The sequence below is a fragment of the Amyelois transitella genome, chromosome 7 (assembly GCF_032362555.1).
Source record: "Amyelois transitella isolate CPQ chromosome 7, ilAmyTran1.1, whole genome shotgun sequence".
Lineage (NCBI taxonomy): Eukaryota > Metazoa > Arthropoda > Insecta > Lepidoptera > Pyralidae > Amyelois > Amyelois transitella.
In genome coordinates this window covers 12,637,009-12,650,630 of record NC_083510.1, presented here as the reverse complement: position 1 = coordinate 12,650,630, position 13,622 = coordinate 12,637,009, and the positions used below count along the sequence as shown (strand labels likewise).

The following is a 13,622-nucleotide window of genomic DNA, read 5'->3' as shown; positions in this document are numbered from 1 at the left end:
TATAATAATATACCATGTTATAAAGCAAATAAATAATTTGTTTTTGTTATTTTTTTATGTTTGACTCGATTTGATTTGACCATACCATGTTTGCAGTTAGCAAAATGTTTCTTTTAGGACTATTTATTACATTATTATTTTGTTTCTTCTTTCGAAGCTATTTGCAATGTATGGCCGAATTGACCAACTCTGATAGCCCATGGGAGTAAATTACACATAAGTAGTCACTAAGCTGGTGATTGTAATTTCGAGAACGAGGGTCTTAATTAATCTAATGAAGGGTAAAGAGTAGAATCTTTATGCTTTAACATATTATTTAGGATTAGAAAAATATACATATTGATGTACGTATCAAGATACTCGTACGATGAATCAGCAAGAGACGAAATTTGATTAAAAATTAAATATATTCTTCACAGCGGATTTTGTCATTAACGCCATCTATGTAACATCAACGTATTATATTCCAACTTTCCATACACTGTACGTTGTCTTGATCGATCCTTGCCCTAACTTAGTCGATTACGTTTGCTTTACTTTGCATAGAGGGCGTTAGCAGTATAATAAAACCAAACTTCGATAAATCTAAGTTTTATTTACATGAAAATAATGTGCCCACTTCAGTCTCAATGAAGGTGTGAATATAACAAAGTATGGTTAAAAATAAAATTCGGTGGGACACTCCGAGTAGAGTTGTATTATCATACATTGGCGTCGCTATCATGAGAGATATTCTTTTCATTAATTATGGCAGTTTTGTTTCTTTTGATTTCGACGTAAGTAGTGTTGAAGGACGCTCGACGGAAGCCTTTAGCATAGAGTTCATACCTTCTTTTTCTATTTTCTTCTGAATTTGGGTCCAACCACTTGTTTAAGATCCTATAGTTTTGGTTCAGATGTCTCGAGTGGCCATTTGTTTGTTTTGCGGTTGTACTTTCTAGATTGTCTCTTACTGGTGCTTCTGTGATCTCATCGCTTGTTTCGTTTTCTAAAATATTTTTAAGCTTCACCAGTAACTTTCTGTGATCCCAATTGCTCAAAGTATCATTTAGTTCGTCATCAGAGACTTTACTGTCGTTCATGAGATAAATATGTCTCTCTAGATGAATATCTTCTCTCGATTCCATATCCATCTTTGTTTCAAAACTTTCTTTCATGCTTCTTCTCTCGAATTCTATCACATGGTCATATTCTTCTGTTGGCCTGTAATTTTGGTATTCATGCGGTATCTTTGCGTCTTCATGACTAAACTTCATTATTTCCGGTGGAGTAGGCGTGGTAAATGAATGGATATCTGATGAAGGTGTGATATCAAAAAATGGTGTCATAGTTGTTACTTTAGGTAAGGGTTGCAGCGCTGGCGTCGGGCTGTTAGATCTGGATTCAATCGGTATTATTCCCGAACTGCCCATATGGAAATCTTCAACCTTCACTGTTGATGTTTTAAATGGAATTTCTGTAGTCGGCTCATAGGAGACAGTTGGTAGACCATATTGTTCTCGTGAAAAAGTGCTATTATATGTACTTGGTTCCGTAGTTTTGTCAGGCGTATACAAATTGATATGTAGAACCATGTTTGACGGTTTATATGAAATATTTTGGAAATCTTTCTCCACTTTCGTGCTTGATTTATGTTTATCGATAACATTTAATAATCTAGGCCGTTTTTTATATTGAATAATTCGTCTTATGGGGACATTTGATTTTCTTCTAAACTGCGGTCGCCGTGTTGTCGTGATTGAGATGATATCAGCCACAGGCGGCGGCGGTTTCGTTGTGTAACCATTTTTCCAATCTGAATGTGAATTAAGTAAAGGGAATAAACTTAGCATGACACTGAACGTTTTGGGTTTTAAAACTGTACTGTACTTGTCACTAGACGATTGTGTTGGATTGTTTCTATGATGCGAAGGAATAGGTTTGAACATGGGAATTTTAGTATGTTCAGTTCTATTTGTGAAGCTATAATCAGCGATAGGAAGAAACCTTAAATAGCTATCTGCTAACATGTTGACGTCACTCGGAGTGTCCGGCTTGAATCTATACAGAGGGTCAGGAAGATGGTTTGACTTGATGACTTCTTCCCTATTAGAGCTCACGGCTAATAAATCGTCAGTGCCATCCTGATTATGATCACTGTGTTTGTTATGAACCATTGGTTCTACATAAACGCCAGAAAAAGCTATATGAGTGCTTGGAACAGAATGAAAATCGGCCGCTTTAGCGTTGACAGTTTTTTCTAAGTACTTGATAATTTCTTGTATATTTTTGAGTCTTTGTGCATTGCGGTAACTTTCTATCCAACTTTTTGATCCAAAAGTTTTGCTGAAAGGTACGGGTGTGGGACTCCTCATTTCGTAAATGAACGGTCGAGGGCTGGTTCGTCGAATGGGCCCTTGTGGCATGGGCGTCGTCGTGATCGTGTGTTGTATGGAAACCATTTTTGATCCCCGTCTTTGTGTAGGGATATCAACGAAGGGATCGACGTAACTATTTTCTTGCATCGCGTTCACTAACAGTGGCATGCGTTCGAAGTAGTCTTGGTCGAAACCGAAGTAGCTCCGGTCCAGTCGGTCAGCCACGGGACTGTCGTGTGATGTACTGATGTTGTCACTCTTCCTATGTGCTCTACTCTTTTGTACTAAGCTCCATTCCACTGCGATTGCGTACTCGTAAATAATTAAAATTACCTGAAACAATGTGAAAAGAACTTTTATTTATCATCGTACAACACAATGCCGTGTGGTTCCCGGCACCAAAAGAAAATAGAATTGGACTATTCCAACTCTTTCTCATGGATGTCTATGGATGTATATGACTAAGGCATAGGCTTATAAACTTAGGATTCTTCTTTAAGGCGCTGGGCTAACAATCTCTATCTATTTGAATTCAAATGCAAATTAAAATTTTTTATTCATTATTATAGGATACTTCATATCTCTTAATAATTGTCAAATCTCAGTTCTATCACTAAGCCAAACAGCTGAATGTGGCCTTTCACTCTTTTCAAGACTTTTAGCTCTGTCTTTAAGTTTGGATATAGACGTGATTATATGTATGTATGCATAACACAAGTTTTTGTACTCTGTTTCGGCTAGGGTTTGCTCCCGTGTAAATTTCCAGAAAATAAGTCTATTCTATCTCTGTGCAAAATTTTTGTGAAATAAAACACTAATGAACCAATTTTTTAAACACACAATTTTAAGTAAATTTATAAACATAGAAAATACAAATCTTTGTCATTATAATATGGAGTATAGGATAGGATTTATTCAAGAATTGTAGCTGTTGTGGAGTACGTAACCAGACGATACTGATAAAAAGCTCCCCTTTTCAAATACTGTTTTTTACGGTTGTGTTTGTTATTGTATAACAAATAAACTGTATTGAGTAAACAAAATAAAAGTCAGTTCGTTTCTTTTGAACAAATATATGAGTAACGAGCTATTTCTATGAATTATATGTGAAGTATTTTGAATTTTATTACTGAATATACCGTACATATATGTTTCATGACGTTATCGCATTTAATATTGCTAATGTAGTCTATTCATCTACTTCATCAACTATATCATACATAATGTTGACATCAGAATTTAAATTTGGTTGATTTTGGTTCCAATCATTTCTAGATATTTCTAAATAACTCTTTCTACCAATCGGAGCTATATTCAATAAATTGACACTATTTGTAGTAAGCGAAACTTCTAATTCTTGACTATCTTTATTGCCTGTAAGGGACTTTGATATATTTGAGGTGATATTAATTATTTCATTTTCAATATCTACGATTTCATTGGTAGTGTGCGAAGTTGTATTAGATTGTTTGGTGATATTTGTTTTAGTTGGAAGTGAGATTATTATTTCGGAATCTTTTTCTATATTTTCGTATGTTGGTGTTTTTTCAACGTCAAATTCATTCCAAATATCATTAACAGTTGGAATGTTTGAAAGATATGGCGTGATAGGTTTTATATCTAGTTCATCACCGGAAGTAGTCACTTCTGGCATGAGGTGGTTTTTGGAATATTTGCTTAGTTGAGTGGGAACCGGGTTTTGTTCTCGTACTGGTGGAATAAGAGTACTCGAAGTTGAAATCATGGTAGATTTAATAAGTGGAGCTTTAATTAAGTCTTTAAAAGACACTTTAGTGGTGGTCCTATGACTTTTTAATGTTTTCATATTTTGTGAAGACGCTTGCGTGCTAGTTTTCAAATTTTTTAAAGAAGGCATTGTCATACTTTCAACGTTCACAAAAGTATCATTGCGAGTTGTTATGATATTTTGAGTGATTGATTTTGAAATGTCCTCCTTATTTATTAAAATTGGTATTGTAATGTTTTCAACCTTTTGTACTGTTGCCTTCGTAACAGTTTCAATACTTTGTAAAGTTGTTTTTGTAGTGGTTTTTTCATTTTGCAATGTTAACCTTTTAGTTGAGTCAATATTATTGACAGTTGGGTTTGAAGTCATCTTGTTGGTAGTTTGGACTTGATTAATGTGTTTTATTTTTTCGATGAATTTAGAGTAAGGTTTAAAATTTTTATTCCGTGGTGATGAATTTTTGTAAAAACTTTTTCGAGGAGGCTCAACCCATAATAAATCCTTAAATTTATCGATCATACTTTTATCGCTACTTTTTGTACGCGTATTATCTTTAATATTTTTTGGTTCAAGTGTATCTGTGTGTTTCAATACCATATCATGTTTCTTTCGAAATCTCTCAAATACATATTCTTCAGGTGATATTATTGGGTATTTCGGAGTAAGAGGTTTCTCGATTATTAGCTTAGAAATGTTTTTAATTATTACATTCATTTGTTGTTCAACTTGAGGTTTAATTGGCTCACGCCGATGTGTCTTTTCAGGGACTTCATAATGTCTAGACTTTGAAATTGCATGATCATAATCATATTTAAATCTTTTTTGTGGATACATTGTTACTTCAAATACGTTTCCTTCCGGAAATAATATTTCTTGGAAAATATCCTCGTCATAAGGCGTAGTAAATGTAGTGGTTGTAGAAGTACTAGTAGTTGCTGATGTTGTATATCTATCTTTTTTGAAGTTATTTTGAAATTTATTTATGTTAACGTTAGCTTGTGTTTTGTTATAATGAAAAACATTACATTTCGTTTTGTTGTGTGCACTCATCAAGTTTGAAGACGGAGACTGTTTCAACAATTGAGATTTCAATTTCGAATTATTTAGTCGTAATAAGTGTAAGAAATTATCAGAAACTTTTTTTGTAACTGTAGGAGTTGAAGTTGAAGTCATAATTCTTTTGCTTGATTTGGGTGTGGTCGAGCTGGTCACTGATGCTCCTGTGGTGGTTAATGGTGCCTGCATGAGCTGTTCCTTGGTTTTATGACAACATTTCGTTTCAGTTATTTTTTCTTTCACATTACTGTCTGCTTGTTCTATTGTGTCTTTTGATAATTCCTGAAAACATTTTATTAGTTTATTCAGCAAAAGTCCAAAGTGATTGTGACATTTGCAAGTTTTCTTTTTATCATTTATTGTTGTATTAAGTTTAGCATGAGTAATTTTATGTAAATGTGGATAATTTTTTAAATTTAAATTTAACGTTTTCTTGAGTGGCATAGGCGTTGTTGTAAGATTTTCAACTATATTTCCGTTTTCACTAGGTTGATTTCGGGCAAAACGATTTGATCCTAAACCAACTTTTTCATTGATCATTTTTTCAATGTAGTTCATAATCCTCTCGTAATCTCTCGTTTTCCTCATTTTCAAGTAATTATCAGTATTTCTTGGACTATGAATGTAAACTATAGGATATGTTTTATATTGAATTGTGAATAATCTAGAATTAGGGATTTTAGCAAAGACATTACTTCCAGCAAATGTGTCTTTTTCAAAATTGTACTCTGTCACAGATTTTGTTTCATATTTTGGACTAGAGGTATCGTATTCTAGTATTTTATCAAAGAGGACAGGAAGAAGATTCATAGCTGCTCGGTCCAGTTGGATGGTGTTCTTGTGCCTGTCTTCGAAAAGCGTGACGTCACTGGAGTCGTTGAGGAGGTCGAGCCAGCCGGCGCTGCGCAGGTCGGCGCTGGACGACGACCCGACGCCGTACCCGTACAGCAATAACATGCTCTGAAACCAAATGTTTTGCATTGTATATTTTTAATTGATAACTCCATTTATTAAAAGGGTATGATTCCATTTTTAAAACACATGTTACAAACAGAAATAAAAGTGAGTAACAAAAAATACTTACATTTTTACACAAAATTATGGGTTTAATCCTGAAATAAACGATTTTTTATGCAACAAAAATATTAGTACAGAAACACATGTGCACAAAAAGCAACTAATTTGTTAGTTTATGTAACACAGGTCAATAGTAATGAATAGTGTTGTGCATTGACGTAGTACCATAGGATGAGTTGAACCGTTTCATTACTATGAAAGTGACCAGCTGCGCCGCGAGGAATGCTCACATGGGTATTTCTGTATAAAAAGTACCCTATGACTTATTCCAGATCATATTCTACACATTTACTTAATTCATCAAAATCTGTTCAATAGGTTTTACGTAAAATAGTAACTAACACCTATAAAAGTACTACCTAGAATAATATAGGAAGGATTGGATTGGACACTCCACTTAACTTAACTGACAAGAGTTAGCTCTTTAAATATTTTATTAATTATTATTTTAAATTTTTAATGGTATGTATGTTTTAATTCGTAGAATTGTATAATACCAAACAATGAACTAAGATCGAGTTGTAGAAGATATAAAAATGAATTAACCAAGAAAGCAATAATTATCTTAAAAAAAACCATTTGAAATCGATTGCGTTACCGCAGCTAGTAATAATTCATCAGATTAATTGAAATTCGGAGTTGTTCAGTAGCCCGAGAGAATTTAATCGAATCTCAAATCTGATTTGCGCGAGCGGCGATCGCACGGCGAGTCCCATTCGCGAGGTGAAAACTACTTCATGTGAATATTAATATGGAAATCGTCAATATTGTACGGCACTCGCGGAAACATGCGAGTCTCAGACACCACGAGACTAGCCGACGCGGACATGGGTGCGCCAGCGGTGGACACACGTCGAGAAAATCACATTAGTTTGACAGAAATTAAAATAAATACATTATAATAAATTCAAATTCAAAATTTTTAACCAATAATAATAAATAAAAATTTTGAATTTTCAATTTGAATTTGATATTTGCCTGGCCGTTGCTAAGGTTATTTATATGACAGCGTAATCTACACTAATATTATAAAGAGGAAAACTTTGTTTGTTTGGTTGTAATGAATAGGCTCAAAAACTACTGAACAACATTCGAAAGCTACATTATCCACGAGTAACATAGACTATATTTTATTTTGGAAAAATAGGGTTCTGTAATATATTTGTATTTTTCGGACACAAACTGAAAAATGTCAACCAAAAAGTTACTTATTTTGCGTACGCTGCCTAAACTACAAAAGATAGAACCATAAAATGTTTTAATTAATTGTAGATCTTATAAATATCTACAAAAAAGTCCGCGACACACTATACCTATCTATGTCGAGTGAGGCACAACAACCACATTTTTATTTAAAAATCTTGTATTTTTTTTGGTCTACATTTAAGCGCGTTTTTTTACTCATGCTATTAATCCTTATCAAAATAAATAATTTCATCAATAAGTACAGTTTATGTAGATAATATTTGGTCTTTGAATGATTAAAATTGGGCGTTTGGTTTTGAAGTTGTGGTGAAATTAAAATATTACGATTTCTGCTGCACGGCCCGTTGCGAAGTGAGCAAGACTTAGTTAGCCGCTTTGCGGGCGGTCCTTTAGTTAGTTATAATAGAGATATATTTAGTATCGGCTGTGCATCCGTGCGAAGCCGGGGCGGGTCGCTAGTATATTATATAATTAGTAAATCTTGGGTAAATGTACAAGGCAAGAGTGAGAACAAAAGGCATTAGTTCTGTATTCAGTGGATATACGGATTCAGTAATTATAAGACTCGTAAGGCTATGTTTAGCTGGATGGCTTCGAGATAAAATTGAGATTTAGAGATTAGACCAGGTTTCTTTCTTTCTTTTTACATATTGTTAATATTATATTTTCCTATCCCTGTGCCAATCGAATAAAGCCGTACATAGCTAATAAATATTAAGATAATAAACAGAGCTTTAATGATCATATAAAGTTTATATTTAGAACAGGTCAGTTCAACACCTAAATTTTATTGGAGTAAAAGATAACCTACTTTGAACCTGCTAACTGACTTAAAATGACCACTTAGTTCTAGTGATTTAAGAGTAAGTTTCGTTAAAAGTTGAATTCTAGTGAAAGACCAGTATTTCAACTAAATTGACAGTACTAAGAAATTTCTTTGGCCAAAGACCTATCATTATAACGAGCTCAAAGTGGTTTAGTTAGATGCAAATTGTTGCATTAAGTGCCAATAAAGTCGTTCCAACTGACGATCTAGCAAACATCCGCAGTCGTTTGTGCAATCTTTCATCTTTACTACTCCATCTTGTAGTTAATATTAACGTAGACTCTAAACATTTGTCCAAGTTAATTACGTTGTGACAACGTAACGAAAGTCAAGCTAATATTTTTCCGCGCCATAACTTTAGTTGGATGAAATGCTATTATAATAATTGAATGTTTTATATGTAACATATATAATGGTCGCAGGTTGTAATGTTATGCTGGAGAACCGAGCTTGTAAACAAACAAGCAGAAGCGTTGACGGCGCTTTCTTTTTGTCGCGGTCGTGATATGTGCGTGCTGTGGACCGCGACGTCACATGCGTCAACTACATTATGCTGATTTGACATATACACGGGTTGCTTATAGATCATAAATCAATCACAAATATAGTGATTCTCTTTCATTATTGATAGACAACTGATAGAAGTACAATTGCCTTGGTGAAAACTCTTCTACAAAGTTGAAATTTGATAATGAGTGTTTTCGGGTATCGTAGTAGGTTCTAGGAGATGGTAGGACGCCGGTAATCGGATGGTAAAGATGTGCCACTTAAATGGCGTGATGCACAAGTTTTAATCTTACTTCTGTGATTTACTTATTTTGTCAAACCCCGACGAAAACAGAGGGGTGTTATAAGTTAGACAACTTTTTTGTGTGTCTGTCTGTCTATGGCATCATGTCTTACAAATGGATGAAGTTTTTTCGATTTAGTTTTTTCTTTGATTAAATTTGATTTAAGTACAAGTGTTCTTGGACGTGTTGGATGAAAATCCGTTAAGCCGTAAAAACTTGCGGGAGTTGAGAGTGCTGAAGGAAGTCCGAATGTTGCGAATATAGTCGAGTAAAAGCGCACTGATTGAAAATTCACATATAAGACTTCACGACGTTTGAACTCGGATAGATAAATGTTGTGTCATATCGATTGTTTGTAAAAATACTAAATGTGGATACTGAGTGCCGTGTGGTTTCCGGCACCAATACAAAAAAGAATAGGACCACTCCATCTCTTTCCCATGGATGTCGTAAAAGGCGACTAAGGGACAGGCTTACAAACTTGGGATTCTTTTAAGGGGGATGGGCTAGCAACCTGTCACTATTTGAATCTCAATTTTACCTTAAAGCCAAATAGCTGAACGTGGCCTATCAGTCTTTGCTAGACTGTTAGCTCTGTCTACCCCGCAAGGGATATAGACGTGATTATATGTATGTATGTATGTATGTGGATACTGAGATGACATTCCTGACGATGTTGACAAACGCGTCGCACGCGCAGAAACAACAACAATGATAGTCACAACAATGCTCAATTCTAATCGTTTGTTGACCGGAGATACTGATTTGTACGAGCTACTGAATGCCCAGTCTTCTTAGGCAGCTTGTAAAAGCAGAAATTCGATCCAGGCTGAATGAGCATTCTAAAATAACTATACGATCCCTAAATGTTAAAGAAATGTAAATACTAAGCAGAAAGTAACGAAATGCTTTCCTGGATTTACGTATGGAACATAATTATATCTCTCGTAAATCGACATAATTGTGAAGTATTCAATTAACGTTTAATTTGTAGTAAGTTCATAATTGTTAGTCGTATAAACAATGTTTACGAAATAATTAGTTATTACGTTGGTATGCGCCGGCGCACGCCCAAGTTTTTGTTGACATTGTTAAGGAAGCCACGTATAAGCAACGTAAAAACTCATGCAGTTGTATCATTTGAGAAAGATAATTTTTAAAACATTAGTTTTTAAAATTTTAAGGAAGGATTTGAACATACATACATAAAATCACGCCTCTTTACCGGAGGGGTAGGCAGGGACTACCTCTTTCCACTTGCCACGATCTCTGCATACTTCCTTCGCTTCATCCACATTCATAACTGTCTTCATGCAAGCTCGGCAGTTTCGGGTACTTTTGACTTGACCCTTTACCAGGACGTCCTTAATTTGATCAAGATACGTTCGTCTAGATATAAGGATTTGAACCTGTGTCTTTAATTAAACATTAGTTGAATAAGACACATTGTAACAATTTTATTGGCATTTACAGTATTTAAAATTATCATTTTCAAATGATAATGTAATGGCTCTCTTCAAAATTATTTCTATCAGTTTGAGAAAACATCATGAGAATTACTGCCACCAGTGTGACAACTGGATGTGTAACCATGATCCGATTTGGGTTAGATTCCCTGCAAAGGTTGCGGACGTCGGGGCTTCTTGCGAAAACCCGACCTACTCAAAAATCCAAAATAATTAACTACCTTGTATGGCCTACATGAAACTCAATAATACTATTAGGCCGAACAGCTGAACGTTGCCTATCAGCCTTTGCAAGATTTTTGGCTTTGTCTACCCCGTAACGGATATAGACGTGATTATATGTATGTAGCATGGCCAGCCAGATGCAATCTTTTATATGAGAAATTGTATTCGCTCATAGTGCAGGTTACAAAAGTATTTGATAATTAGGAAAACCAACAGTTATGGCCATAATTGTTGGTTCTGTCTACCCCGGTATGTATTTTTGTACGCGATGATATACGTAGTAAATGAGACAGCTACAAGAATTTTGTAACTATTTTATTGTTTAAAACCCATATAATCTTTAAAGTTTTTAAAATTTTACGGATAAAAAATCTGTGAAATTTCAAAAACTATAAACTTGTTTGTTTGGCAACTCTTTCTTTCACTAAATTAAAATAATAAATTACAGAACGGTCATAGCGGATTTATTCCAATCGGGATTTCTTCCAGTATGCTTTTATCTTTGATTTCTTAATCCATTAAAATTCTGGTGTACAGCTTGAAGATGGAATTGAGATTTAAATAGCGACAGGCGGCTTGCCATCGCTTACAAGACGAACTGCTCATGAGCGTGGTCATTATTTGTTGTGTTAATAACATTCAGCTGCCTGTTTTGCGGGATTATTTATTACACGTATTTAAATTAAGAGTAAGCCAATCGTATTCGCACACATATAGCCGTGATCCCTTGTAGGGTAGACTGAGTCTAGAAAAAACTCCAAAGCCAGATCATAGGTACTGGTTGGCAGTTGTTAGAAAATTGATTAAAAAGGAATCTAAGTTTTCTCCTCTTTGATTACTGTGCTTATACACCTATGTCGCTTTAGCGAAATTAATTGGAAAAAGATATTCTCAAGTTCCAGGAACCACACGGTAGTCATATAAATATATATTTTGTACGATTGATATTAAGATAATTGATAAGATGTCGTGCTTTGGTAATCAGTATAAATTAGTGACTATATCAGAGACTGTAGAGTTATACACACAATCATTAGGGGGATAAGTTATAGTCCAACTTGTACAGCAGGGAACTCACCACGACGACGGTAACGGTGATGGCAGTGGAGACGGCGGCGCACGCGCAGCCCTGCCGGATCTGCCGCTTTCTCGACAGCTTCAGGAACTCCTCGGTTCTGGCGTCGATCGTCCGGTACAGGCCGAACTGACTCAGCCTCGAACTGCTCATCGAGTCGTTACTCGACATTTTTGTAGGGTTCAACTGATAATGGATCCAAATAATTCGAACGTACAACTTTGCAACTTATTTACGATCCGAATTATGCCAGCGGGACAACAGTTCTAAACAATCTGATAATAGTTGTGATGTAGAGTGATACACGGTCGTAGTCACATCACTGGAGAGTGCGCGCGATGCGTGCGCGCGGCGCCGGCGAATTATTTCTTTGGCAATATGTTTTCCTTTGTGATCGCCGTGTTGTTTACTAGTGGTGTGCTAGGTGCTTTCATTTAGTTATCGATAATGTCGATTTAAATAGCTTTTATGGTACTGTGGTTATCGCGTTAGTTAAGATACTAACATCTATAAATGTTAAATTCTATAATTTAACAGAGAGATTGTTAGTATCTCACATAATATTAGATCTCGTTATAACAGGTATTTGTTAGCAGCCGCTTATGTATTTCATTATTAGTTTGCAGAGGTGAGAGAGAACTGTCAATTAGCATTGAGTTCCCTATTATATTAAACGCTGGGTATACATATGAGTAACGATTATAATAGAATCAAAACCTGTAAAAGCGAGTTTTTGAGATTCAATTTACGATCGAAGTTTTTTAACAAGATTATTGCAAATAAACTCGGTATTGTCTAAATCGTAATCATCGGAATTAATATTATCGCCCCTTCTCCCATCACTAGCGGCACGGCACGGCGGCGCGGGCGCAGGGCACTGGAGCGTGGTGGTATACTGATGCCCAACTCAAAATATTCTAAAGAGAGAAACCATCGCTCTTATGTTTATTCATATAAGCGCGCAAAAGTTAATGAATTAAAACGTATTGTATAAATAAGAATTATACTTACTACATTTCTCACTTCCAAATGACATAAATAATTTTAAATCGTCATAACAATATGTGACATAATTGTTCCTAGTTTAAAAGGTCTTTACTTTTATACTAGAAACTACTTTAACTCTGGGATGGAACATTACTTGTATGTTTGCGTAAACAAAATTTAGAGTCCTTTTGTTTCATAGCTACTTACTTCTATTATTTTGATGATGTGATTTTTGTATAAGCTAAGTCTTTCATAAATTTTATTACACTCCGACTATTTCTAATATCTGCATGAAGAATGTGTTCATGAAAGGAACATAAAACGAACGTAACCTGAGTGATCCTGCGATCGGACGATCATTCAGGTCATTGAACACCATTCTCTTCGCATAATCTTTGCAATTTTCGCCTTATTTTATATCGAGATGGTCAACACATTGTTGCAACGAATTGACCGATGTCTGTTCTTGAAATATATTGCCAATAATCGATATGTGGGATCTACATCTCGTATAAGACGAACAGAAGCCGAAATGTATTTTTTTATTTATGCCTGTCTGTATGTTTGTACTCGCATTTCGCGGAAACTATTGTTCCATTTGAATACAGTTACCTGAAATGGCTTCGTCCAACTTAAATACATATTAGGTACAAACATGTTTCCCCTACACTGCTATTAAGGGAGCCACACTGGGGGGTTAGTGCTATTAGCCACACAGATTTCGTTTAACAGCGAAAGAAGTCGCAGGCGAAAGAACAGCTATTTAAGAATACCGGCCATTTCCATAGGAAAACGATGAGTAACGTCGA

The 13,622-nt window shown here is 35.2% G+C and overlaps 1 protein-coding gene across 1 annotated transcript; it reads right to left on the bottom strand.

Annotated features, from left to right (window-relative positions):
- Positions 1-647: 647 nt before the first annotated feature.
- Positions 648-12,163, bottom strand: LOC106130792 (uncharacterized). The gene is made up of 2 exons (XM_013329723.2): positions 11,830-12,163; positions 648-2,690 (listed from the first exon to the last, which is right to left on the bottom strand). The coding sequence occupies exons 1-2, from the start codon at positions 11,995-11,997 to the stop codon at positions 702-704; spliced, it is 2,157 nt and encodes a 718-aa protein (XP_013185177.1). The 5' UTR covers positions 11,998-12,163; the 3' UTR covers positions 648-701.
- Between the last annotated feature and the right edge of the window lie 1,459 nt (positions 12,164-13,622).